Source organism: Alosa pseudoharengus, unplaced genomic scaffold (assembly GCF_046254945.1).
Source record: "Alosa pseudoharengus isolate Yale_2024_CS ecotype anadromous, Long Island Sound unplaced genomic scaffold, YU_APseudo_1.1 YU_APseudo_1.1_scf_14, whole genome shotgun sequence".
Classification (NCBI taxonomy): Eukaryota; Metazoa; Chordata; class Actinopteri; order Clupeiformes; family Clupeidae; genus Alosa; species Alosa pseudoharengus.
The window spans coordinates 11,548,719-11,576,640 of record NW_027468609.1 but is presented as its reverse complement, the minus strand read 5'-3'; the positions used below and the strand labels follow the sequence as shown (position 1 = coordinate 11,576,640).

General features: G+C 45.3%; 1 protein-coding gene across 2 annotated transcripts; it reads left to right on the top strand.

Moving 5' to 3' along the window:
- Nucleotides 1-7: 7 nt before the first annotated feature.
- ppp2r2ab (protein phosphatase 2, regulatory subunit B, alpha b) lies at nt 8-26,516 on the top strand. Of its 2 annotated transcripts, XM_076283853.1 has the most exons (10): nt 8-241; nt 2,585-2,662; nt 8,978-9,075; nt 9,557-9,719; nt 14,208-14,320; nt 16,631-16,808; nt 17,154-17,318; nt 21,430-21,599; nt 22,163-22,254; nt 24,503-26,516. In XM_076283853.1, the coding sequence occupies exons 1-10, from the start codon at nt 235-237 to the stop codon at nt 24,780-24,782; spliced, it is 1,344 nt and encodes a 447-aa protein (XP_076139968.1). In that variant the 5' UTR covers nt 8-234; the 3' UTR covers nt 24,783-26,516. The 2 variants fall into 2 exon arrangements, with proteins under 2 accessions (XP_076139968.1, XP_076139969.1); XM_076283854.1 differs by lacking the exons at nt 8-241; nt 2,585-2,662; nt 8,978-9,075; nt 9,557-9,719; nt 14,208-14,320 and adding an exon at nt 14,383-14,435.
- Nucleotides 26,517-27,922: the final 1,406 nt, after the last annotated feature.

Genomic DNA, 27,922 nt, shown 5'->3' with positions numbered 1-27,922 from the left:
TGCGCCATTTTGAATGTGGACAGGACTGTGGGAGGATTGCCTCGGGAGGGAGTGTGAATGAGTTTGAGAGGCAGCCAGAGAGGAAAGAGAGAGTGAAATAGGCAAGAAAACCCAAGCGCTTCAGCTCCACAATCCCGGCTCATCTTTCAGAAGGAACAGGTCTCGCAAACCCGCACCCGGCAAAACGAACCAAGACCGGGGTCCGACATCGAGACTGAGATTCCCTGTCTCGCCATGGCAGGTAATGGAAAAATCGGGCTAGACGTAAAATTAGCTTGATAACTTGCTTCCCATGCAAATAAAGTTATATGTTAATTCATGCAAATTAGATAGCAAAATCACGATTCCATTGCAGGCACATCGACTGCTCATGAATCTTGGATCATTGCACTTGAGAGATCTGTATAGCTGGCTATTTCTGCTAGCTCGCCAGCTAACGCAGTGGTATCAAGACCATTCCATTTCCTCCCCACTTCAGCTGAATGGTGTCACGTCTAATGATGAGTTGGACCTCTGACAACGCAATAGCACGACCGGCAATTTGGTCTTATTTACACATTATTCAGACGTTCCGTCTACATGAATAAAAGTTGGTGGGTTTGTTATGTTGGCAGCTCCGTTAGCAGTATGTAATGTTATATGATTCCCGTCCTTTTGCATTGTGGCGGTCCATAACTGTGTAGCCTAAATCAGCTATCCTGCTAGCTGGCTGCAAACCCTTCTTGATAGTCAATTGACAAACTTTGATGTCCCCACTTCGTAGGTTTGTGCTTGACATCAGTCACCAAACTCAGTTTATGGTCCTGAGTTTGTGGAGATGTGGAGACGGAGACATCGCTACCAAGTTGATGGTGAGCTATCTAGCGACAAGTGGTCCTGACCACCGCTGGCTTCGCTTTTGTTGCCTGCTTGATCCGTGAACATCTAGTGTGTCCATGGGCCAAGTCTTTGTCATGATGATATGACTGCTTAGGGGAGGACTTTGGGGACAAGGCACGTTGTCTGAGGTCCCACGGGGATTGAGCGCGACAGGAAGTCGTGACGCGAAGAAATGTTCGGAGGATTGATAAAGGGGAAACATCCTTCTGCCTTTCAGACAGAGATGGCCATCACGCAATGCGTGCACATGGGAGAGCAATTGAGAGAAGAGTTTACTTACTACCACTGCCTTGCTGTCCACAGAAACCAGTAAAATGACCGCTAACCCCAACATTATCCTAAGGACACTGTCATGTGTTGCAGAGCTACACTGTGTCCACATTCTACAAAGCTGTGCCACTTCACATAGTCTGTCATGACAGCCCAAGGCTCTGTGCTAAGGACCCTAGGGGCCTCCAAATGTGTTTGAGGTGTCCTATAGCTTCTGACCTGCTAAGCTAGGTCTGAATCTTATTGGAGCCTAGGGGCCTCAAAATGTGTTTGGTAGGTTCTGGCCTGCTAAGTTAGATCTGAATCTCATTGGAGCTTAGGGGCCTCAAAATGTGTTTGGTGTATAGCTTCTGGCCTGGTAAGTTAGATCTGAATCTTATTGTCATATCCAGCTTTTCACAGACAATTCTGACCTTGTTTATTTCTGAGCTTTCTGTGAGATCACATGTCCAAGCTAAAGCCTTTTCCTTCTGTGTTTGGAAATCTCCTTACGCGGTTGGCAGCCCTGGGCTGAGGCCGATCATAAAAGGCTTGCCAAATTATATGAGATAAAGTGTAAAGGACGCCATGTCAGGTTATTAAACCATTTACGAGGTTTCCACCTATTTCCTGTGGAGACCTCTCGTCGAAACATATTTGATGCGCTATGACAAGGAGGTCGGTTGCCTATTCTGTTTGAATGTGAAAGTGAGAGTTTGTTTTCGGCAGGTTGTTGTTGGTTGTAGGCACATGTACTGATCCCTGACCCTCAGGTCATTGTGTTGGACCTTTGATAGTAACGCCTACAGTGTGTGTGTGTGTTAGAGAGAGAGAGAGAGAGAGAGGTAGAGTGTGTGTGTGTGTGTGTGTATGTGTGTGTTAGAAAGAGAGGTAGTTTTTGTGTGTGAGGGAGAGTGTGTGTGACAGGAGGCCCATGCTTAGTGGCATCACCTCATTCCATTCCTGAGATTCACACAGCCGCATGTAGGGACCCAGCTGTTGTGTGTCTCTGTTCTCCGGTCCTCTGCACTGGGCACAGTGCTCGAGTGCTGCCCACACCTTGGCATGGTGCCAATGCCATTGGGGACGCTAGCAGTGGGTCTGGGATTGGGAAGGTGTGTGTGTGTGTTCTGACCCACAGACTGTTCAGAGGGTTTGGGTGTGTTCAGAGCTCTAGGTCTGAAGTGTGTGTGTATGTGTTTGTATAGTGTGTGTGTGAGGGAGAGAAGAAGAAGAAGACTGTTTGGATGTATAGGTCTGAAGTGTAGTGAGTTTTGGCTGGGCATTTAGACGGCCGTTGTGTTGGGTGGTTTTGTGTGGGGTTTGGGGTTGTGGGCCCTGTGCGTGTGTGTGTTTGGGGCTGTAAGCTGGATGTTGGGTAGCTTTGACTGCGTGTCGTGTCAGGAGCTGCAGGTGCGAGTGACCACACCTGTTCTCACCTGTGCTGTGTTTCCAGGAGCCGGAGGCGGGGGCAATGACGTGCAGTGGTGCTTCTCCCAGGTGAAAGGAGCCATCGATGACGACGTAGCTGAAGGTAAGAACGCCCGGGAGCCACACACACACACACACACACACACACCATATCTCACTACTGCTAGTGGAACTACATTGGAACACAGATTTCCTGTTTGTCCTGCCATCCTAGTTTCCTGCTCCTGTCTACATTCCCCATATCTCAATAACACTACAGACCACAGGAGAACATCCTAGTCCTAGAGCCACACAAACACACACACACACACACACACACACGTTCATAACATGTTCTCCCTGTGTCCTGGAGAACCCATGCTAGAATATGCTGCGCTCTCTGCATCTTCCTCCTGGCAGCAGACCATTCGTACCAGGACTCCCTCCCTGTGTGTTTCTCCTGCCAGTCCTAGCTGTCAGTCACCCTAACAAGCCGGCTACACCACCAGGCACATAACTGAAGCATGTTGTGCGCCAAGCGTAAAAGATGGTCTCATTTTTTCTAATGCAGGCGCTGCCATCACATCTGGTGTAGCCAGTTCTGTAATTGTTGCAGCATGCGCTCCGCGAACGGCATGCTTCAGTTCCATGCCTAGTGTAGCCTGCCCGTAACACATACCACACACACCACACACACCACACACACTACACACCACACACACACACACACTTGGCTGGTGTAGCCTGCCCGTAACACACACACTTCAGTTCCATGCCTAGTGTAGCCCTTAACACACACACACACACACACACTTCAGTTCCATGCCTAGTGTAGCCTGCCCATAACACACACACACACACTTCAGTTACATGACTGGTGTAGCCTGTCCGTAACACACACACACACACTCCACACACACACACACTTGGCTGGTGTAGCCTGCCCGTAACACACACACTTCAGTTCCATGCCTAGTGTAACCCTTAACACACACACACACACACACACACACACACTTCAGTTCCATGCCTAGTGTAGCCTGCCCATAACACACACACACACACACACACACTTCAGTTACATGACTGGTGTAGCCTGCCCGTAACACACACACACACTTCAGTTCCATGCCTAGTGTAGCCTGCCCATAACACACACACACACACACACACACACACACACACACACACACACACACACACACACACACACACACACACACTTCAGTTCCATGCCTAGTGTAGCCTGCCCATAACACACACACACACACACACACTTCAGTTACATGACTGGTGTAGCCTGCCCGTAACACACACACGCACTTCAGTTCCATGCCTAGTGTAGCCCGTAACAAACACACACACACACACACACTTTAGTGTCATGGCTGGTGTAGCCTGCCCGTTACACACACACACACACACACACACACACACACACACACACACACACACACACACACACACACACACACACACACACACTTCAGTTCCATGCCTAGTGTTGCCTGCCCGTAACACACACACACTTTAGTTTCATGGCTGGTGTAGTCTGACCATTACACACACACACACACACACACACACACACACACACACTTCAGTTCCATGCCTAGTGTAGCATACCCGTAACACACACACACACTTTAGTTTCATGGCTGGTGTAGTCTGCCCATTACACACACACACACACACACACACACACACACACACACACATACACACACATACACTTCAGTTCCTTGGCTGGTGTAGTCTGCCCGTTACACAAACACACACTTCAGTTTCATGGCTGGTGTAGTCTGCCCGTTACACAAACACACACACACTTCAGTTCCATGGCTGGTGTAGTCTGCCCGTTACACACACACACACACACACACACTTTAGTTTCATGGCTGGTGTAGTCTGCCCGTTACACACACACACACACACACACTTCAGTTCCATGGCTGGTGTAGTCTGCCCGTTACACACACACACACACACTTTAGTTTCATGGCTGGTGTAGTCTGCCCGTCACACACTCCCAATGTCCTTCTCCAGCTAGAGCTGCCATGCTAGAACACATCACATACTGCAGGTTTTGCTCCTGATAGACCAGACATACAAGAAGTCCTGCTAAATGTGCTAATCTGGTACACACACACACACACACACACACACACACACCATATGAGCCACCATGTACAGACAGGATTCCCATGTTCCATGGACATTTTGGATAAATCTTAGAATCTTTAAAATCCATTTTTCCAGGCCTGAAAAATGCCACAAGATTCACTGAAAAGTTTTGTAAAAAAGGAATTCAAAAGGTTGTTGTTTAATTTTCATTCATTACTTGGACCATGTCTGTGTGAGATGCAATTTTGTACCTGTAAGTTTTGAAAGTTCATGAACATTTCATTAAGGGTTCTTCTCAAAAAGTCATGGAAAAGTGTTAAAATGTTGTGAGTGAAAATGGGTGGGACTCTATAGACACACTCCTTGTGTCAGTTGCACTAGGGGAGCGTCTGCACTAGGCACTCCTAGTTTCGCAGAAGAAGTCAAATCTTGGCACACACTCTTGATGTCTCTTGTGAATTGCATCACCATTGCACACCTGATCTACAACCATGCAGCACATAAGTTCTGCCCATGTATTATCAAGGAATCTGAATACATAGTGTGTGTGTGTGTGTGTACTGTGTCTTTCTCTGTACATTCCAACCCAACTAAGTCACAGTGCCATTCTCTAAAGAATCATAGGTGTAGTCTTTTTTTTCTGGTAGGTGTAGATTGGTTCTGTGTTGATATTGGCTCTAGGGTAGAATAACTGAGACTGGTATTGTTGTTGAGTTCCTATGGTCACGCAAATCCTGGAAAAAGTTTGGAATTAGAAAATCACCATTTTTTGGCCTGTAGGATCAGTTGTGAAAATGTTTGAAATTTGTACAGATTAATGTTTTGCTTGAGTGGGTTTCTGCTCGCAAATACAGTTTCCACTTGAATTGACCGCTTAATTGCCATGTTCGAAATTGGATGGAAATGGTTGATATTTAATGATATTGGTTGAATTGATAATGATATTTAACCGCAACCTATGATACAAAGCTATTTTGTTGTTGTGAAAAGTCATGAGCAAAAGGGTTTATGGAATGGAAATGTATTTATTTGAAACAGGGACAATGCACAAATAAACAGTAAACTTGTAATACAAGAAAAAATGTCTTGGGCTTAGGTTATAGCAACAATTGCTAATTTCCACCAGGCTTGTGCAAAATTCAGAATTGAATTGAGAATGACTCCTAAAATATCCTATCTAATTAAAGGCATAAAAAGCCCCAAAAAAATATACTTTAAAAAAAAAAACGGTAACAAATTACATTTCCAAAGTAACCTGTATATGAGATTCAACGCATTCTTTCTGTTGTGTAACTGTGGAATTGCTTTGGATTGCCATGAATTTAATTCCACTTCCTGTCATTCCAATTCAAATTCAACTTCCGATGGGGCGGAGACAATTCAATTCAGAATCCAATCCATGAATTGAATGGAGACCCATTTTTAAAATTCGGACATTTGCATAAGCCTGATTTCCACCTGTAGTCCCTGAAGTTGTGAAATGTTTTGTGGTGTTCTAGTCAGGTAAGTCTAAATGAGGATTTGTTCGGTAGGCTGGAGTGTGTTGGCAGGAGATGGTCTTTGCTAGCAAGATAGCAGGGGGTCAGGATGCAGGGCCACTGGTAGGGGTGCTTCCGTAGGTGACTGTCACAGCTGTCCACGCCGCATGGGGCAACATTGGGATGACATTTGGCAGCCACCCCCTAGGCCACACACACACACACACACACCTTAGCTGGCAGTAGATTAGAGAGAGGAGGTAGAGCTGGCAGTCTATCAGGCACTAGTGTGTGAGTGAGATGGAGGTGCATGTGCCTAATGACACTCAGACATACAGACACTAGTCACGAGACACCATTGGATGTTCGACTCATTTAACCATTGGCGATGCAAAACATTGTGCAACAAAGTTTAAAAAAACATTAAAGCAGCTTAAGGTAGAGGAATTAGATGAGGTGCTGGTGTCTGATGGCCTTTTTCTACCAGCAGAGAGGGTTTAGTTCCCGTTCGCGATCTAACATTTGAACCGCTCAGAGCATTTCGACCAAACAAAAATCGGTTTTGAACGTGCCACTTTAGTTCGGAGTTTTCCTGCAAACCGGAGTGGGCGTGTCATTCTACCGTTCAGAGGGGAGAAGGCCAAAAGCATGAGTTTTCCCTCCATATCGACCGTTGCCATCAGTAAACAAAACTAGTCAACTAGCACTACACTGCAAACATTAACCAGCATTTTATACAGCTAATTTCTGCCGTTTATTAATCAGCATTTTATACAGCTAATTCCTGCCATTTATTAACCAGCATTTTACACAGCTAATTCCTGCCGTATTAAGGGACCACTGTCCTGTTTTTGCATACATCATTAACTCTCATGACTAGGGATGTAACAGTGTACCGTGAATCGGCTAACAATCGTATGATGTTGTGAAAGCAAGGACTGTTCTTGCTAAACTCCGGTTAGCATTATTAGCACTCTACGCAAATTTGTTCAAAACTGTTGCATTCAAGTTGACTGCTGAGTAGGGCTGAACGATTAATTGCTGCACAGGCTACATTGCCCAATATGCCCCTCTCCCCTGGTCAGACACCTTAACTAACATAATTCCTGTGGGAAACACTGACTGCAGCTTATTCAACTAAAAAAATCGTGAGAATTGCATCATGAACCAAAAATCTTGAATCGTATTGAATCTCGAGTAGAGTGTATCACCACATCCCTATTGATGACGCATCCTTGGTTCCATTCAAAACTGGTGGAAATGATAGAGGTGGTGTTGGTGTGTGTGTGTGTGTGTGTGATCGAGGAGGTGTTGGTGTGTGTGTGTGTGTGTGTGTGTGTGTGATTATGGAGGAGGTGTTGGTGTGTGTGTGTGTGTGATGATAGAGGAGGTGTTGGTGTGTGTGTGTGTGTGTGATGGAGGAGGTGTTGGTGTGTGTGTGTCTGTGATGATAGAGGAGGTGCTGGTGTGTGATCGTGTTAGAGGAGGCACTGACGTTTGAGATATGAGTTGTGTTTCCGCTCCTTTAGGCCGCAGTGTAAACATCTGTTTGCTGCATCAGGCATCCGTGTTGTGAACTTCTCCACGGCCCCTTCCCCCTCCATCGACCTGCCCATGGAGAGCGAATGGTCATCTCTCTCAGCGTTTAACTAGTGCTGCACGATTTGGGGAAAATATCTAATTGCGATTTTTCTGAAAGATATTGCAATATGATGATTTTTGAATGTCAATGAATTGACTCAGTTTAATATTTCAGATGCAGGCAGGGACGGACTGTGGAGCTCACCAATCAGAATTGTTGTGCCCCTCACCCACTACGCACACCAACCAACCAGAAGTGCCATAATTAATGAGGAGGAAATGAATATGAAAGTCAGAAATGTGACAAAATGAACTGTGCACGATTATTTGTAGCTTTTGCGATCTGATAATTCCGTTGGTTCATATTGCGATTACGATTGCGATAATCGCGCAGCCCTGCGTTTAACACACTCACTCACACACACACTCACACACACACACACTCTCTCTCTCATCCCCACATGTTTGTATGTATATCCACACACATGCACACAAAGACCCTGGTGCCTACCTCTGTCCCCATAGGCATCCACTACTGCACAATGGGGCTCCACTGCATCCTTTCTTCAGCATTGTGTTTCTGCTCCACTGCCCAACAAAGGGTTAAGTAAGAGACAGAGAGGTGTGTGTGTGTGTGTGTGTGTGTGTGTGTGTGTGTGTGTGTGTGTGTGTGTGTGTGTGTGTGTGTGTGTGTGTGTGTGTGTGTGTGTGTGTGTGTGTGTGTGTGTGTGTGTGTGTGTGTGTGTGTGTGTGTGTGTGTGTGTGTGAGAGAGAGAGACAAATAGAGCGACAGACAGTGTGTGTTTTCCAGAAGCAATAGTATCTAGGTTGATGTGAAGAAACTGTGCTGTGGCCAGTGGAAAGTAGGTTGTGTGTGTGTGTGTTGGAGACAGACAGACAGATGATGCTGTTATTGAGTGCATTACTATTTGACTTGAGCCAGACTCCCCCTCCCTGCTGTTGAGGGAGTATTACACTGCTCTGCTCGTGTGTGTGTGTGTAAAGCAGACATCTACTGGTTCTCTTAAGAGTGTCACAGCTGTCACTGACTGAACAGGAGAGAAACTGATTCTAGTACAGATCATGTCAGCTACTATTTAGCCCATTGATGCTAACCTGTGTGTGTGTGTGTGTGTGTGTGTGTGTGTGTGTGTGTGTGTGTGTGTGTGTGTGTGTGTGTGTGTGTGTGTGTGTGTGTGTGTGTGTGTGTGTGTGTGTGTGTGTGTGTGTGTGTGTGTGTGTGTGTGTGTTTATAGCCGACATCATCTCCACTGTGGAGTTCAACCACTCAGGGGAGCTTCTTGCCACAGGAGACAAAGGAGGCCGAGTGGTCATCTTCCAGCAGGACATAGAGGTAATGCACACACACATACTGCACACACACACTGCACACACACACTATATACACACACACAGACACACTAGTCTGAGTACAAGATTAGTCAAGACGGGCATTGTTGTCTCATTTCCTTTCCTACTCTCTCCATCTCTCTCTCTCTCTCTGATCTGTCATCTATCCCTCCTTCTTTTTCACAACAACATCGATAAGGCACCTAAAACCATGATTTTATAAGAATGGACTATCTCTCTCTCTATTTCTCTCACATCAAACGATTCTTCACTGGCATAAATGAATAGTCTTTGTTGCCAAAGCTACAGGTATAACATCAACTTTACATTAATATTGATTTAGTATATTATTGATTTCCCTCTCTCTCTCTCTCTCTCTCTCTCTCTCTCTCTCTCTCTCTCTCTCTCTCTCTCTCTCTCTCTCTCTCTCTCTCTCTCTCTCTCTCTCTCTCCCTCTCTCTCTCTCCCTCTCCCTCTCCCCCCAGAAGAGTCAGCCTCAGTGCCGTAGTGAGTACAATGTTTACAGCACCTTCCAGAGCCATGAGCCTGAGTTTGATTACCTGAAGAGCCTGGAGATCGAGGAGAAGATCAACAAGATCCGCTGGCTCCCTCAGAAGAATGCCGCCCAGTTCCTGCTGTCCACTAATGGTCAGTACACACACATACACACACACACACACACAAACACACACACATATATAGATACAGAGCTCTGGAAAAAATGAAGAGACCACTGCACATTTTTCTGATGTCATCCTACAGTTGCAGAGAGAATGAGTTGCCAGTCATATTCAAATTGACAGTGGTCTCTTTATTTTGAATATGACCGACAACTCATTCGAATGTCACTCAGCAACTGTAGGATGACCTCAGGCAAATGTGCAATGGTCTCTTCTTTTTTTCCAGTGCTGTACAAATGTGTATGCACGCACATGCCCACATGGGTCACCTGTGCCCCCAATGTCATCTGCACAAACCTATAGAAACCCAGAAGCCACTCTGTTAACTAGACACGCACACGCATGCACTAGACACACACACACACGCATGCACACGCGCGCGCACACACACACACACAGTTCCTTAGCAGCTCGAGATGGTTGGCCCAAACTGCTTCCAGGTCAAAAACCTACTAACCCTGTGTGTGTGTCCGTGTGTGGCATACAGCCATGCAGCCTTATGCTCTGAGATTGTGTGCTTGTGTGTGTGCGCGTGTGTGCTTGTGTGTGTGTGTGTGTGTGCGTGCGTGCGTGTGTGCGTGCGTGTGTGTGAGAGACGAGCAGAAAGAGATGGATGGCCAGTTCCACCCAGACGGTTAAATCACACAGATATGAGTCAGATCCCGTCTCTGTGGTTCTCTCATCCGAATGGACTATAAATACTCACCTTACACAACAGGAGAGTATTTTTAAGAGTGTGGGAGCGAGGGCCACTCTTTACGCCCTCGGCGGCCCACACACACACACACACACACACACACACACTCCGTTGCTCATCTCATATGGAGAAATAAAAAGGGAGGGAGGGGGGGGGGGTTAGCCCCCCCATAAATAAATAGGCTCTGATCAGGTGCTTCCTGTGTGAGGGCGAGAACCAGGGCACGTTTGGTCTCGAAGCGTTCTGCATGGTTTCCGGGGTGAATGACAAAACGATGTGCAACAGGCTATGAGATGCATACTCCCATATTCTCACTAGGGCTGTCACTTTACATTCGAAAATCGATTGCACAATCGATTGGACCAAACAACACAAGTTTCGAAAACTAAAATAGGGAATCGATTTTAACCAAATATTTACACTTAATTTTAAACGAAATAAACAAATAAAAAAGATAAATGTAACAAAATTCACAAACAAGAATATAAGAATATAAAAGAATTCCGAAGTGCAGTAAGCATTGCGGAAGCTAAAAAGAAAATTCCCACCAATTTTACGTACCGGGAACAGCTGTTTCAATCAGCTGCTGTGCTGCTCGTGTTTTGCCAAAAAATGGAGGACAACGCGATCAACCTAGTGCGACATGTAGAGAGACGAGTGATAGGCCCTAATAACTTGAGGAGATGTGGAAGTACTTCGGATTTTTGGTATATCAAACTATAGAGAAGAACAAAGCGTTAGGCTACGCAAACTGTGCAATCGAGTTCTACGTAGGCGAAATTTGTTTGACATTTCTAATCGTAAACACAGACACAGCTGCGTTGAAGCCTGCAGTCATGTCACTGATGTAATGGCAGTCCACTCGGCTTACTGGTTTTCGAGAATGTTGCACTTCTGTTTGTCATTGTGCACGAAACTTCACGCCAATAAATCATCAGAAATATTGCTGGCTTGCGTCTACTAGCGCCCTCTTTACGTTCGTCCTAATGCCTGTTAGTTGTTTGTGGATTGGCCTATATTTGGCGTTGAAAATGGAAACGTCTTTAGACATAAATCGATTTTACAATCGATTCAATGAACACTTATGTCTCAAAAATCGAACAGGATTTTTTCACAAAAGTGACAGCCCTAATTCTCACTCTGACAATGTGCAACAGACTACGAGATGCATACTCCCATAGGCCACCAGTAGCCATGGCCTACTGGTTAGCACTTCGGACCTGTAACCGGAGGGTTGCCGGTTCGAACCCCGACCAGTAGGCACGGCTGAAGTGCCCTTGAGCAAGGCACCTAACCCCTCACTGCTCCCCAAGCGCCGCTGTTGATGCTGGCAGCTCACTGCGCTGGGATTAGTGTGTGCTTCTCCTCACTGTGTGTACACTGTGTGCTGTGTGTGTTTCACTAATTCACAGATTGGGATAAATGCAGAGATCAAAAGAGTATATATACTTACTTAAACTTACTTATACTTATTCTCACTGTGCCACAGGCTATGAGATGCATACTCCCATATTCTCACTCTGACCAGGCTATGAGATGCATACTCCCATATTCTCACTCTGACCAGGCTATGAGATGCATACTCCTATTTTCTCACTCTGACTGACCAGGCTATGAGATGCATACTCCCATATTCTCACTGTGCCACAGGCATACTCCCATATTCTCACTCTGACCAGGCACTTCCTCTGCTCAGGTACTTCCTGTGTTGGGTGAATACTGTTTCATGACCAACACTTCAGGGTGTGTGTGTGTGTGTGTGTGTGTGTATGTGTGTGTGTGTGAGAGAGAGAGAGAGAGAGAGTCTCTGTGTATGCACACTTTCTGGTGTGCTCAAAGATGTGTGTGTATATCTGCCCAGTTCTATGTTGTTTGTATGTGTCCTGACTAGTGTTGTGCATCTGATCTGACCGATATGTTGAGAGATTCTGACAGATGTGCAGTGAGTGTGTAGTATGTGTGTGTTGAGTGTTTAGTGAGTGTGTGTGTGTGTCGTTTTGTGATGTGTAGTATGTGTGTGTTGTGTGTTTAGTGAGTGTGTGTATCGTGTCGTGTTGTGTAGTATGTGTGTGTTGTGTGTTTAGTGAGCCTGTGTGTGTGTATTGTGTAGTGTAGTGTGTGTGTTGTGTGTTTAGTGAGTGTGTATATCTTGTTGTGTAGTGTAGTGTGTGTGTGTTGTGTGTTTAGTGAGTGTTTGTATCGTGTTGTGTTTTGTATAGGGCTGTAACGATACACCAACCTCACGATTCGATTTGTATCACGATTTTTGACCCACGGTTCGATACGAATTTTTATTTTTATTAAATAACATTTTAATAGCCTCCCTTAGAACACCAGAGGATTACAATATAATATATCTATTATTTTATATCCTGATATAAAAATATTTTTCTGAATGACTGATATTTATGACAGCACACTTTATGCAGATTAGCCTATAGCCTAGGCCTACTATTTTTTATTACAACTCTACCTCTTTAATTCAGCTGTCTGGTTGAAGCCTGGAAATATTGTAAACAAAGTAGCATATAGCTTAGCCTATCATAGTCTACTGACTGTTCAGTTTCCCCATGTGTGTTTAAGTTTCAAGGTAATACTTGTTCTCCTTGGGACAGCCCTTTTGGGAAACGTTGGTATTGAGATGATCAGTTAACTTCAATGCAAGAGTTTTAAACAAATATGTGCAGCATGCTAATGATGCTAAGCGGATTTAATAGTAATTTAGCTAGTCGTCTATGCGTCCTTGCTTTCACGATTGTGAATGTTTTATTTAAGTCGCGCGTGTTCATTGAGCAGGAGAGGGAGGGAGAGTGAGAGGGAGGGAGAGTGAGAGGGAGGGAGAGTGAGAGGGAGGGAGAGTGAGAGGGAGGGAGAGTGAGAGGGAGGGAGCGTGAGAGGGAGGGAGCGCGAGAGAGAGCGCGAGAGAGAGCGGGGCAAGGAGAGGGGGTTTACTTCTATACTGTTTGGTAAAGTTGCACACATGGTCTACAATGAAAGCAAAGAGAGGTATGAAATTTTTATTTATTTATTTGTTTTTGGACAACGTAGGCTACCGATAAGTAAAGCAGGAGTTGTGGGTTGCTTTTGCGGCCGCTTCAAAGCACTGCGTGAAACACTAGAAAGGTTGTGTCGCGATTCTGCCTTTTCACACCGCGACACAGTATCGTGGATATTAATGTCGCGATTTCGGTTTTGAATCGTAAATCGTTACAGCCCTAGTTTTGTAGTATGTGTGTGTTGTGTGTTTAGTGAGCCTGTCTGTGTATCGTGTAGTGTAGTGTGTGTGTTGTGTGTTTAGTGAGTGTGTATATCTTGTTGTGTTGTGTAGTATGTGTGTGTTGTGTGTTTAGTGAGCCTGTGTGTGTATCGTGTTGTGTTGTGTTGTGTAGTGTGTGTGTTGTGTGTTTAGTGAGTGTGTGTTTAGTGAGTGTGTGTATCTTGTTGTGTAGTATGTGTGTGTTGTGTGTTTAGTGAGTGAGTGTGTGTGTGTGTGTATCGTGTTGTGTAGTATTTGTGTGTTTAGTGAGTGTGTGTGTGTGTATCGTGTTGTGTAGTATGTGTGTGTTGTGTGTTTAGTGAGTGTGTGTGTGTGTGTGTGTGTGTGTGTGTGTGTGTGTGTGTGTGTGTGTATCGTGTTGTGTAGTATGTGTGTGTTGTGTGTTTAGTGAGTGAGTGAGTGTGTGTGTGTGTGTGTGTGTGTGTGTGTATCGTGTTGTGTAGTCTGTGTGTGTTGATTGTTTTGTCTCTGTTGGTCTGCAGATAAAACCATTAAGCTGTGGAAGATCAGTGAACGGGACAAGAGACCTGAGGGATACAACCTGAAGGAGGAGGATGGACGCTACAGAGACAACAGTACAATCACAACACTACGGGTACACACACACACACACACACACACACACACACACACACACACACACACACACACACACCCTGAAGGAGGAGGATGGACGCTACAGAGACAACAGTACAATCACAACACTACGGGTACACACACATTTACACACACAGACATACACACACACACACACACACACACATACACACACACAAAATATTTTATCATGTATGGCATTTATACAGATTCCATCCAATGTTACATTCCTCTCATATGTACAGCGGGGAAAATAAGTATTGAACACGTCAACACACGTCAACAAAGTATACTTTCAGTGAGGCTATTCGCATTAAATTTTCACCGGACATTAGTATTAACTTAGGTAATCCACACATATATAAAAATCCAAACATTAATGTCTAAAAGTAGTGTTATGAGTAAAAAAGTGGAATGGCACAGGGAAAAAGTATTGAACACGCTAAGAAAAAGCAGTACACAAACGCAAGGAATGGCAAGGAACAAACTGGAATCTATAAGTACTCAGAGAAATTATCCCTCCTATCTGTGCAAATTGATATAAGCTGGTTTAGTACATACTGGTGGGCTATAAAACGATTTTTTGTTAGCAAGGTGTCACACAAGAAACATTTCATGATGGGTAAAAGCAAAGAGCTCTCCCAAGATCTTTGCAACCTTATTGTTGCAAAACATATCAATGGAACTGGTTACAGATGCACTTCAAAACTTCAGAATCACCCAGCAAGCAGTATTGGAGCCATTATCTGCAAGTGGAAGGAACATCACTACATCATCAACTGGCCATGCACAGGATCTCCTTGCATGATTTCTGACCAGGAAGTCAGAAGGATAGTCAGAAGAGTAGCCCAAGAGCCAAGGACCACTCTGAGAAAGCTCCAGAAAGATTTGTAGGCAGCAGGTACAATTGTTACAGAGAAAATCATAGGTAATGCACTCCACCGCCATGGCCTCTATGCACGCTCATCCAGCATGATTCTATTGCTGAAGAAAAACATGTCGAAGCTCGTTGAAAGTTTGCTACATAACATTTGAACAATCCTATGAAATACTGAGAGAATGTATTCTGGTTAAAAATGTAACTTTTCGGATGTCATACTACACACCATATTTGGAGGAGAAATGGCACTGTGCATCACACTAAAAATACCATACCAACAATGAGGTTTGGAGGTGGTGGCATCATGGTGTGGGCTGTTTTTCATCTCATGGTACTAGCAGACTTCATACAGTTGAAGGAATGATGAATGGAGTCATTTTGTTCTGGGAGAATCTTTACATCCACTAGGATGATGAGGATGAGACATGGCTAGACTTTTCAGCAAGACAATGATCCAAAGCATTCAGCAAAGGAAACTCTCAGTGACTGGTTTCAGAGAAAGGAAATCAAGGCCCTGACTTCAATTCAATAGTTTTGAAAGTTAACTAAAGATCAGGATTCACAAGAGGGACCCCTGAAATCTTCATTATAAAGGACTATCTGTTTAAAAGAATGGGCCAAACTCACACCAGAATACTGTGACTGATTAGTTTCATCATACAGGAAATGCCTTGAAGCTGTCATTACGAATAAAGGCTTTTCCACAAAGTATTTAAGACATTTTAGCATATACTTTTTTCCTGTGTCATTCCACTGAATTGCACATAACTCGACCTATGGCATTTAATGTTTGGATTTTTTTATATGGGTGGATTATCTGAGTTAATACTAATGTCTGGTGAATAGCAGATAGCAGATAGCATGCAAATAGCCTCATTGGAAGTATACTTACTGGAAAAAATGTTGACATGTTCAATACTTATTTTCCCCGCTGTATATGCTAGGTATGTACCGAAGCACCTCTATGCAAATCCACCACCCCAGCCCCCAACACACACACACACACACACACTAATGCAAGCATGCCTGTACTTAAACCCACACACATACCTCACAGGTATGCTGGTGCACCGACATACTGAACACTGCTATGGGCTGTACAAGTATGTGCACATCTCTCATCTCACACACACACACACACACACACACACACACATACTTGTAAATGCACCAGCGGGCAGCCAGGAAGCTGCTTTGTTTCAAATGAGGCCGGTGTGTGCTGGTCCTCCCCCTCTCTGTGTGTACACACACACACACACACACACACCCACACACACACCATCGAAGTGGGGCTTGCATACCCATGTTTCAGGTTTCAGGGAGAAGCCCCTAGAAACTATATATAGTGTTCCACTGGGACGCACACACACACACACACACCCTCACACACACTCATGCATGCACCCCTCTCGCTCCCTATCCCCCCAGGTACCAGTGTTCCGGCCCATGGACCTGATGGTGGAGGCCAGTCCACGCAGGATCTTTGCCAACGCACACACCTACCACATCAACTCCATCTCCGTCAACAGCGACAATGAGACCTACCTGTCCGCCGACGACCTCCGCATCAACCTTTGGCACTTAGAGATTACTGACCGAAGCTTCAGTATCCTGACTGTGTGTGTGTGTGTGTGTGTCTCTCTCTCTGAGAGAGTTGTGCATCCCTGTGGCCTTCTTCTCTAAGTGGAGTGTTTGTGCCACCTCACCTGAGTAGTAAGACTGCATCTTCAGTGTGTTAGTGTTCGTGAGAGTGTGTGTTTTATGAGAGTGTGTGTTTGTGAGAGTGTGTGTTTGTGAGAGTGTGTGTTTGTGAGAGTGTGTGTTTGTGAGAGTGTGTGTTTGTGAGTGTGTGTGTTTGTGAGTGTGTGTGTTTGTGAGTGTGTGTTCATTAGTGTGTGAGTGATCTCTGACTAGACGTCATGTTATTGTATCTTGACCTGTGACCTCTAAGACGTTGTGGACATAAAGCCGGCCAACATGGAGGAGCTGACGGAGGTGATCACTGCGGCGGAGTTCCACCCCCACCAGTGCAACACCTTCGTCTACAGCAGCAGCAAAGGCACCATCCGCCTGTGTGACATGCGCGCCTCGGCACTCTGCGACAAGCACTCTAAACGTGAGTATACTCACTAGTTTCACAGCATACTGCATATTAAAGACAAGCACTCTAGACGTGAGTATAATCACTAGTCTCACAGCATACTGCATATTAAAGAGAAACACTCTAAACGTGAGTATGCTCATTAGTTCCACAGCATACTGCATATTAGACAAGCACTCTAAACGTGAGTATACTCACTACTGCTTATTATTTGCATTAGTTTTAGGATGTATTACTGCACTTAAAACATGAGTATTTGCACTAGTTTTAGGGCATACTACTGGACTTCAAACACGAACATTTTGCACAAGTTTTAGGGCATATTTAGGGCATAGTGCACTTCAATCATGATCATCAGTTTCACATGATGCTGTACTCCAAAGTATCCTCACTAAGTAAGGTGTAGTGTAGTGAAATCCAGTCCAAATGTGAGTACCGTAAAACTCCAAATAATAGCATGGGCTTTTATTTTCCCAAATCGCCAAACTGCACCGGCTAGTATTAGAGACAGGCGTCTAAATGAGACAGGCCTTTAATTCCCTTTACACAAAACTTTTCCTCTGCAAAGATGTAAAATATTATCGAATTAATTATTTCAAACACACTGAATGTCTACCTATATGACTAGGCTATTTGATGACAATTACGGATCATCATTCATTTAGTGTTGAGATGTTGTTCATTGAGTGAGATACAGTAAGATCCAAATAGCGGGGATAGCCAGAACAGATGAAACACGTTTTAATTAAACGTAATCTACAAAGAGATCGTATCACATTGAAAGCTCATATTTTGTCACTAGCAAATAGCCTATATCAATCCTTTGTCAAATACAGTTGCATTATCATCCCTGACCAAAACCGTTCAGGAATTATTTATGCAAAAGTGGAACGTGCTTAATGTTTAATTCTCCCTCCTTTTCGGCAGGACTGAAACAGCATGAGAGAGCATGAACCATATTGTTTCTCCCGTTTTGTATTTGCCAAATTTGACAACAGTCTACATTCAAATCATAGCCTACTTCCAGACTTTACATCATTAACCTATTTCGGTAGGTTATATAGCCAGAGAATGTCCGTAGACGGGCTCTGATATAGCCTAGTCTAAGGTAGCCTATATTCCTTTTCTGACTTCTTTCTCTTTATCGCCATGGCATTTAGAATAAAGAATAACGTTCGCGAACCATTCTGGTTTTATTGCCAGCATAAAAACAAGCCACCATCGGCCTATCCGCAAATTTTAAACACAAGGGACGATTTGAACGATGACGAAGTCGGACATATAGGCATAGTTCATATTGGAAAAAAAGTTATACAATTTGGAACTCTAGCTTTTCCCCACCGCAGTCTTTTAATGCCATCTAATCATAACGTGCGTAGTCTGCGCCATACTTCAGCCCAAATCACACCCAAGATTCGCAACGAGATGAGCAGCAACTTGATGCAACATTCTAAAACCTTGCAACTGTGACCAGACATGTGAATGCTTTGCGACGGCTTGTAACGACGTGCAACATCTAATTCACACTGCTGTAACCTCCTTTCTGTAACGGTTTCGTGTCATTGCGAATCTTTAAACAGACGATCTGACGGGTTTTTACGGTATACTCACTAGTCTAAATTGTATGCAGTGCTTTAAATAAGTACATTCATAAATCTAATGGCACTAACTGCACACTAAATCTGAGTAGGCTAAAATTGGTAGGTAACGTCATACTGTATTATGAAGTGCCTTCATCCTATCCCCTCCAGTTGTGAGTATATTTGCTACACAAAGTATACTAGCCACACGACATTCTGGTCTTTATACAGTATGTTGAGTATACCAGCCAATTCAATATACTCTACTACTAACATACTACATAGTATACTGGCTCGTGATCCAGTGTTCTGCCAGCCTCCCCGTTAAGCTCAGTCCTCAGTGGCTGTGTGGCCTTTCTGGTTCTGCATCATGGCATCATGGAAAGATTTCATTGTGTCCTGAGGTGAGACCACAAGGGGTCTCCGCTGTAATCCTGCAGGGGCAGGGGTGGGCAGTCTAGCTGCCGCGCCACAATACGCTTTCTCAGGTCACCTTGGGATCCATTGTTCTGTTTCCTGTTGACTCAGTCAGTTCAGAGCCTAAAAAAGGAACCCTCTGGAACATGTACTGTACCACGGAACTTAGCAGAGCAGAGAGCAGCCACATGCAGAGACCTCTAGAACAGATAGCAGGCACGTGGAGAGAATTCTAGAGCAGAGAGCAGGCAGATTGAGAGAACTCTAGAACAGAGAGCAGCCCCGTAGAGAGTATTCTAGAACAGAGAGCAGGCACATGCAGAGAACTCTAGAGCAGAGAACAGCCACATTACCAGAGCAGACAGAGGAAGCACATTTGTAGTAGTTGTAGATGTTCCGATTGGTTTTGCTTTAATGCCACATTATTACCTATAGCTATTTAGGGTATTGTTTTAAAGGTATTATTAAAAAAAACAATGCAGTAGGATATTCAGAGATTCAGATGGTAGACAGGTACACACACAGAGCTTCAGAGCAGAGCGGGCAGGCTCCTGGACAGACATGTCTAGAGTAGGCCCACACACAGCGCCTCATATCTGTGCATATTATGGCAACACCGGTCATAAAAGCTGCCGCGAGCACAGAGCTCTGCAATAGAGAACAGAGCAGATGCATGTGCCACTCCAGAACAGCAGAGGGCAGCGTTGTGCCACATCTTGCCCCCGAAGGGTGCCTCTGTTCTGGCTGGTTGTGTAAGTGGGCCTTTTCCAAACTAGCCCCTACACCCTCTCCCTAACCAATTCCACTATGTTTATGTGTGTTCATGTGGGGACCTGCCATATTAACTCCCATCCCAAAGCCACTTTGCCAGAAATGGAAGCTGGTATAATGCCGTAGTGGCGGTAATGCCCTAAATATCAAGTCTGCATCGATGCTCACTTAGCGAGCATGTGCAAGCAACACCTGAACTCAACCTGTCAGCTTTTTTGCCACATGGCAGTATTTGTTTAATCAAAGCGAAATGTACATCATAGCAGTGAAAGTGATATTTGTAGCATAAGCAGTAAAATGTGGAAAATCAAAAAGAAGTAGACTTTAATAATACAAAACACCAAAACACACACACCTGGTCATGTCGCAGCTTAATAATACAAAACACCAAAGCACACACACACCTGATCATGTCGCAGCTTAATAATACAAAACACCAAAACACACACACACCTGATCATGTCGCATACTCTGAGTACAGAACTCTCAGCAGGCACACATGCAAAGATTCAGAGAGAGAGAGAGCAGGCACATGTACAGAACGACAGGATAGAAGAGCAGTCACATGCGCACAAAAGAACTAGCCTGGTCCTACCATACTCTCGTACATTTCATAATGTACAGAGAGTCTGGCCCCTTTCCATTGCCAACTGTTAACTTCCTTGAAGGCGAGTACTCTGTTGAAGTTTAAAACTATTGGATCTGCCCAGAGCCACTCTGGATCTGCCATAACCAATCGCTAACGTTTGGTCGTGACGTATGTCATGCTCAAACTAGTGCACGACCTCAACGTCATCGGTCTCAGCCACCCCCTCTGTTCGCTGATTGGACAGGTAAAATTTGGCCTGAGAAGACCCGTGAATATACCGAAATCCCAGACGACGTACTGAAGGGAAATTAAAACTGAGCGGAAGTATGTAGAAGGGTGGAGCCAGGCTACATAAGATCAAGAGCGGTCACATCCGTCCAGTTTCAGATCAGAGAACAGACACCAGTACAGAGGCATGGAGAAGATACCAGACACATGAAGGAGCATATCGTTGTGTTAATAGAACTGTGAGATTTTACGCCATCTTGTGTCATTTGTGTTTCTGAGGAAGGTCAATATAGCCGGAACACGAAGGCCTGTGGGCTTTTAAAGCCGCTTGCCATGCTTAGTTAAAGTTTTTAAAGCCGCTTGCCGTGCTTAGTTAAAGTTTTTAAAGCCGCTTGCCGTGCTTAGTTAAAGTTTTTATTTTTTCGTTCATATTTTTGCTTCTAAACAGTTGTCTTTGTTTCTTTCTCCTGTTTGACCCTTTTTTAAAAGGGATTTTGAACAGTTTGATGTGATTTTGACTGGATTGTCTGTCTACATGCAGTGTTTGAGGAGCCCGAGGACCCGAGTAACAGGTCATTCTTCTCCGAGATCATCTCTTCCATCTCGGACGTCAAGTTCAGCCACAGCGGCCGCTACATGATGACACGGGACTACCTGTCCGTCAAGATCTGGGACCTCAACATGGAGAACAGGCCAGTGGAGACTTATCAGGTAGGTGTGTGTGTGTGTGTGTGTGAGGTGGGATAGATCATATGAGAAGCTGGAAGCTGTGAGGATGAGATGGGTCATTTAATTGAGTGTGTGTTTGTGTATGTCAGGTCAGTTTTGTTTGTATAGCGCATTTCACATGCACAGAGTGCAACCCAAAGCGCTCCACGGACAAACAGCAGGCCAGACGGAGCGGAGAAAGACACCAGCGTACCCGTTACTAGGCAACCGCTGTACATAAAACACACATGACCCAACGCAGGAGTGTAGAGTTCATGTGGTCTGACAATATTGGATGTTATTTATTAAGACAGCCACTAGGAGGAGCTCTGTGGTAAACTTGAGTCTTTGTTCTGATGATCATCACAGATGTCCAGTCACAAGTGAAATCTGGGGGGCTTTTGGGGTTTTCAGGAAATTTCAGGAATAGTTTTTTTGCAGTGTTCTGTTACCTCTTCCCTCACTGTAGATTTCCAAATGTTTCATGTCAATGGTTGCATACACACACACACACACACACTACACATGTCCCAGTGAGTCTCTAATGTTGTGTGTTTGATCCTTAGGTGCATGAATACCTGAGGAGTAAGCTGTGCTCACTGTATGAGAACGACTGCATCTTTGATAAGTTTGAGTGCTGCTGGAACGGGAACGACAGGTGAGACACACACACACACACACACACACACACACACACACACACACACACACACACACTGCTGCCAGCATGTCTTTTTAGTCCAATTCAGTTCCTTTTCATTCACTGAAACCCTGTATCACTGCCAGTCTGAGTAATGTTCCAGGTAAGTACTGTGCTTATCTTTGGGTTCTCTGTGGAAGGTCTCCCTCAGCGTTGGAACGTGTAAGCACCCCTCTCGTAACACTGCACGGGTCCACCGTGCTGCGGAATCAGCCTAGTAATGCTGGGGAAACTGAGACCCCATGTCAAGTGTGTGTGTGTGTGTGTGTGTGTGTGAGAGAGTGTGTTTTTGTGTTGATGCTGGTAGCGGGCTGGTTGTTTATCAGGGAGGAGTATTGCTGGAGTGTAGCCTAGCTATCACCAGACCAAACTCAATCTTTTAGGATTGAACATTACTGTAGTCTGGGGAGTCTGCTCTGCATTTTCTACTGCACAAGAGGCGTGATCAACTGGCATAGATCAAATTACTCTGTACGCAATTGGATAGTCCTTCAAGACCGATAGACCAATCAGACCAACGATCCGAGTGCGCCAGGTGGATAAGCCGGTTTGTGATTGGTCCCCACTGATTTGTAACGGAAGTAGGATAGATAAATGTGGAGTTTTCCAGCCTGAGCTTCAGGGCGGAATCAAAGGGCGGGCAGGTAGGGCTGGGGTCACCGGAGAGGGGGGGGGGGGGTTGTGGGCACTGGAGTGGGTGTTTATCTGGGTTAGAGTTTCTATGTTGCTGTTGGCAGAGCATATTGGAGCATATTAAACATTAGTCCAGTGGTTTTCAAACTTTTTTTGTCATTCCCCACTTTGGAGAATGTCCAAAAACCTGACCCTATCAACCCGGCAAAATGGTAAAAAAAAAATTATTTATTTTTTTTCCGCATTTTGATTCCATGTTAGATTTCCCGCCTCGGTATGCTGGATCAGATGTTATTTGAACTCATATGTCGGTCTATTTATGACTCTTTTGTTTGTGTGTGGTTATTTTGTTTTGAATATATGATCTTCCTTGTCAACAAAGAAAGGCATTATTAAAAATAGACACCAGAAACAAATGTCCTCCTGTTCATCGCTCCCACCTGTCAGGGCTATTCCCCATACTTTGAGAACCACTGCATTATTCTGACATGGGAGACTCTGCGTTGTTGCAGGTATTAGATTGCACATTTGGCTGGTTCTGAGTTACTGTGTAGCCCGTCTAGGGGCAACGGAGGGGTAATTTGGCTGGCTGGGGATTTCTGCACTGGTGTAGAGGAACTGGAGGGGCTGAGAGTCTTTTTGGCTGCGCTGTGGTAGCCCTGGGTGCGGTTGGACACTGGTTATCTCACACAACCAGCACTGAGACCAGCCCTTTACACACACACACACACACACACACTCACCGACACACGCACACACATGCTCATACACATGTACGCAAGCAGCTATTACTTTCATTTTGAACACACATACACACACACACACACACACACACACACACACACACACACACACACACACACACACACACACACACACACACACTGCTCACCATCTCTTGGGTGGGTTTCCTGCTTGCTCCAATTCGTTCTGCCTCATATGAAATGATGGGCACATTCATTTCCACTGTAGGGTAAAACCCCCTGTGTCTGGGGAAAGGTCTGCGATTTTTCTTTGGGCTAGAGCAGGGACATGGCTCGAAGGCCTTCAGTGTGTTCCTAGAGTCAGACAGGGAAGGACCAGGGCTTAAAATGGGACTTTTTGAACGTAATACAACAATCAACACGTGGAAAAGAGTAAAAGGACAAGATGGAACTTTTTGACAGTTGGCAAAACATTAACCCTGTTTTTCTCCTTCTTTTCACTCTCTCTCTCCCCCCTTTTCTCTCTGTTTCTCTCTCGCTCTCCCCCTCTGTCTTTTTCTCTCTCTCCCCCGTTTCTCTCTCCCTCTCTCTCTCTCCCCCGTTTCTCTCTCCTTCTTTTCACTCTCTCTCTCCCTCCCTCTCTCTCTCTCTCTCTCTCCCCCTCCCTCCCTCCCTCCCTCTCTCTCTCTCTCTCTCCCCCTCTCTCTCTCTCTCTCTCTCTCTCCCTCTCTCCCTCCCTCCCTCTCTCTCTCGCTCTCCCTCCCTCTCTCCCTCCCTCTCTCTCTCTCTCACTCCCTCTCTCTCTCCCCCGTTTCTCTCTCTCTCTCTCTCTCTCTCTCTCTCTCTCTCTCTCTCTCTCACTCTCTCAGTGTGGTGATGACGGGCTCCTACAACAACTTCTTCCGCATGCTGGAGCGCACGCAGCGGCACGACGTGACCCTGGAGGCGTCGCGCGAGTGCAGCAAGCCGCGTCAGGTGCTGAAGCCGCGCCGCGTGTGCGCCGGCGGCAAGCGCAAGAAGGACGAGATCAGCGTGGACAGCCTGGACTTCAACAAGAAGATCCTACACACCGCCTGGCACCCGCAGGAGAACGTCATCGCCGTGGCCACCACCAACAACCTCTACATCTTCCAGGAGAAAGTGAACTAAGCGCGCGCGCGCCGCCGTCACAAAAAAGTCCTTCGTCCACACTCGTCGAAAAAAAAAAAAAAGTAATTTGATCACCCGTTGTTGTTGTTGTTTGTCGTTGAAGGGGAACATCTCGGTCAACACCGTCGAAACTTTCTTAACAACGAAAGACTGGGAAAATATTTGAGGGGAAAAAAATTGATTGCATAAAGGATGAAAACAAACTGCTGTTGACCATCGGCAGGCATCGCATAACCATCGTGACGTAACCCCCCTTGGATGGGACAAACTGGCGACGTTTGATGACGTGTTCGGTTGGCGCCAGAGTGTGCCCGGTTCATACCCGTGTTGGTTGGGCCCGTTTGAGGGCTCAGTGACGCGTGACACTCACCTCATTTTGATGGTGATGATGTGCCAACCTCAGTCTGTACCCCCTCCCCCATCCATGTACCCTGCCCCCCTTCCCTATCCACATACCCCCCCTCAATCTACCCACCTGTGCTCTCATACACCCAACTACGCCCTCCTGCCACCCCCCCCTCAATCTACCCACCTGTACTCTCATACACCCAACTACGCCCTCCTTCCACACCCCCTCAATCTACCCACCTGTACTCTCATACACCCAACTACGCCCTCCTGCCACCCCCCCCCTCAATCTACCCACCTGTACTCTCATACACCCAACTACGCCCTCCTGCCACCCCCCCCTCCCCCAAACCATCACCCACTGACACCACCCCATACCCGATCAGATACCCAACTACCCCCTCACCAACCCATCTGCCCTCTTACCCACTCAAATACCCCCTCATCCGCTCAACTGCCCCCTCTCATCCCTCAACTACCCCCTCTTATCCGCTCAACTGCCCCTTCTCATCCTTGAGTTTGTTCAGATGGCCCCACCACGCCCTGCTCTGTTGCTTTTTGTGCCATTCGCTATTTTCCTCTGTTGAGTTTGCCAAACTGCCAATTTCTTTAAAGTTCCACATTATGTTGCAAACATTGCACCATGCCTCATGTTTGTTTTCTGCTCTTTTTAGAATGCCGTCATCTTAATTGTCAAAAGCCCGCTGAAACGTTCCCGGTATGGAGACGCACACATTCACACAGACTCACATACACAGAGAGAGAGAGAGAGAGAGAGAGAGAGAGAGAGAGAGAGCGAGAGAGAGAGAGAGAGAGAGCTTGCAGGCGTGGCTCCCAAACAAACTGGTGTGGAACCAGCTTGGACTTTTTTACATGCTACTCCCAAGAATGGAAGTACATGTTGTACCCACAGAGGGGTGTGTGTGTGTGTGTGTGTGTGTGTGTGTGTGTGTGTGTGTGTCTCTGTTTGTGTGTGTTTGCGTGGTCAGGGGGCAAAATGGCGATCATCCCCAACTCGTGAGTGAACTGGACTCAGTACTGGATCTCCCAGCTGTGGACTTGCTCACTCGAACACTGAAGTGGGGCAGCCTTCTGAAGCCCCCCACCCCCCTCCCTTTTCTCTCTCTGATGGTCTGATCCAGGAAGTCCTCGCCACCATATGTGACTTACTGTAACCCCCCCCCCCCCCCTCCCCCTCTGATGGTCTTATCCAGGAAGTCCTTGCGCCGTACGTGACTTACTGTACCCCAGCCTCCTTCTCCCCATTCTGTATGTTTTTTTTCCTTTTCTCTAGTTGCAGAGAAAATGCAAGTCAGGAAAGAAGCACATAGATAGAGATTATAGGAAAAACAAACAAAAAAACGGTATTTATAAATGGAACAAACATTACAACCCGAGTCGTCTCTTCATTTCAGTATTTGTCCCAAGAAACATTTTCACACACACACACACACACACACACACACTCACACACTATTACACTCTCTCTCTCTCTCTCTCTGTCTCTCTTTCTCTCTTTCTCTCTCTCTCTGATACAGAACAATACAAGGAGTATGCACAAGTATGTACTTAAGCACACTCTCCCTCTCACACCACCAGACAGGTCCCATATGAGTACTTCTCCCCTGAGCTGAACTCTTGGTCAGGAGGTGTCCAGCCCCAGGAGGAATGAGCGGTGCACTACAAAGCAAGATTAGTGGGTTAGCAAGGCGTTACATGGACATGTATTCATTTAGCAGACACTTTTGTCCAGAGCGACTTACAGAAGGAAAATAAGTATATATACTTTTTTTTATATAAATAACACTGTTCAAAGGAATTACTACTGCACAGGTCAATACTACTATTACTGGAGGATAAGAGTACCGGCATTATAAGTTCTAGGAGTGCCAGGATAAAAAAATTTATATATACTTTTTTTTTATATAAATAACACTGTTCAAAGGAATTACTACTGCACAGGTCAATACTACTATTACTGGAGGATAGGAGTACCGGCATTATAAGTTCTAGTTGGAGTGCCAGGATAAAAAGATTTAGAAGAAGAGAAGGAAGTGCATGATGTGTGTGTTATTGTGCCTAAAGCCAGGGTTGATGTTCAAAAAAAAAACAAAATGGCTAGATCACTTGGTAGTTTATACTCCCACGAATAATAAGTGCTATTGTAGTGTCAATTACTTCAGATCTAGTTTAGGGTTTGTCAACACCTTACACAACAGATAGTGATGTGTAACTTGCTATGTAGTATACCCCTCTAACCTGGGCCTGATGGAGCTTAGCTGTTCCAGGTTTTTGTTCAGTCACAAGATAGAAAGTGGGTTAGGGTGCACCAGAGGGCTACTCCAAGTAGAGTTACATATTTAGTTGCTGCAGTGGTTGACATTGTCGTCAAAGAATTCTGACAAAGTCTTCTTTAACTGAGTATGTGCTACCTTCTAATATTGGAGCCCTCTGGCCGTCATTCCCCTGGCAAAACAACAAAGGCTCTTCTTTTAGAAGATTTACCTCTTACTCAGAGTTGACTCATCTCTAAACCACATACTTCAAATAGAAACTACCCCCCAGGATCCTGATGGACTCCTAGGGTCAGATGGTCACAACCCCCTGGATCATCCTGATCTCCATTTGTGGGTCAGATGGGGGATGTGTTGACAGATGTCAATAAGTGGATCTGTCTGGAAAATACAAATTTGCTATTTTGATTGTCATAATAAACATGTCGCAAATAAACTATGGTAGTCCACGATTAGTCCTACCTCAATTTACTTTATGAAATGGATAGCCTACATGTT

Bases quoted from the DNA above. Each gene is read 5' to 3' on its own strand.
- ppp2r2ab (XM_076283853.1), top strand. The intron at 9,720-14,207 runs GTCAGTACACAC...GTTGGTCTGCAG, and splicing joins GTTCCTGCTGTCCACTAATG to ATAAAACCATTAAGCTGTGG. The intron at 22,255-24,502 runs GTGAGACACACA...TCACTCTCTCAG, and splicing joins TGCTGGAACGGGAACGACAG to TGTGGTGATGACGGGCTCCT.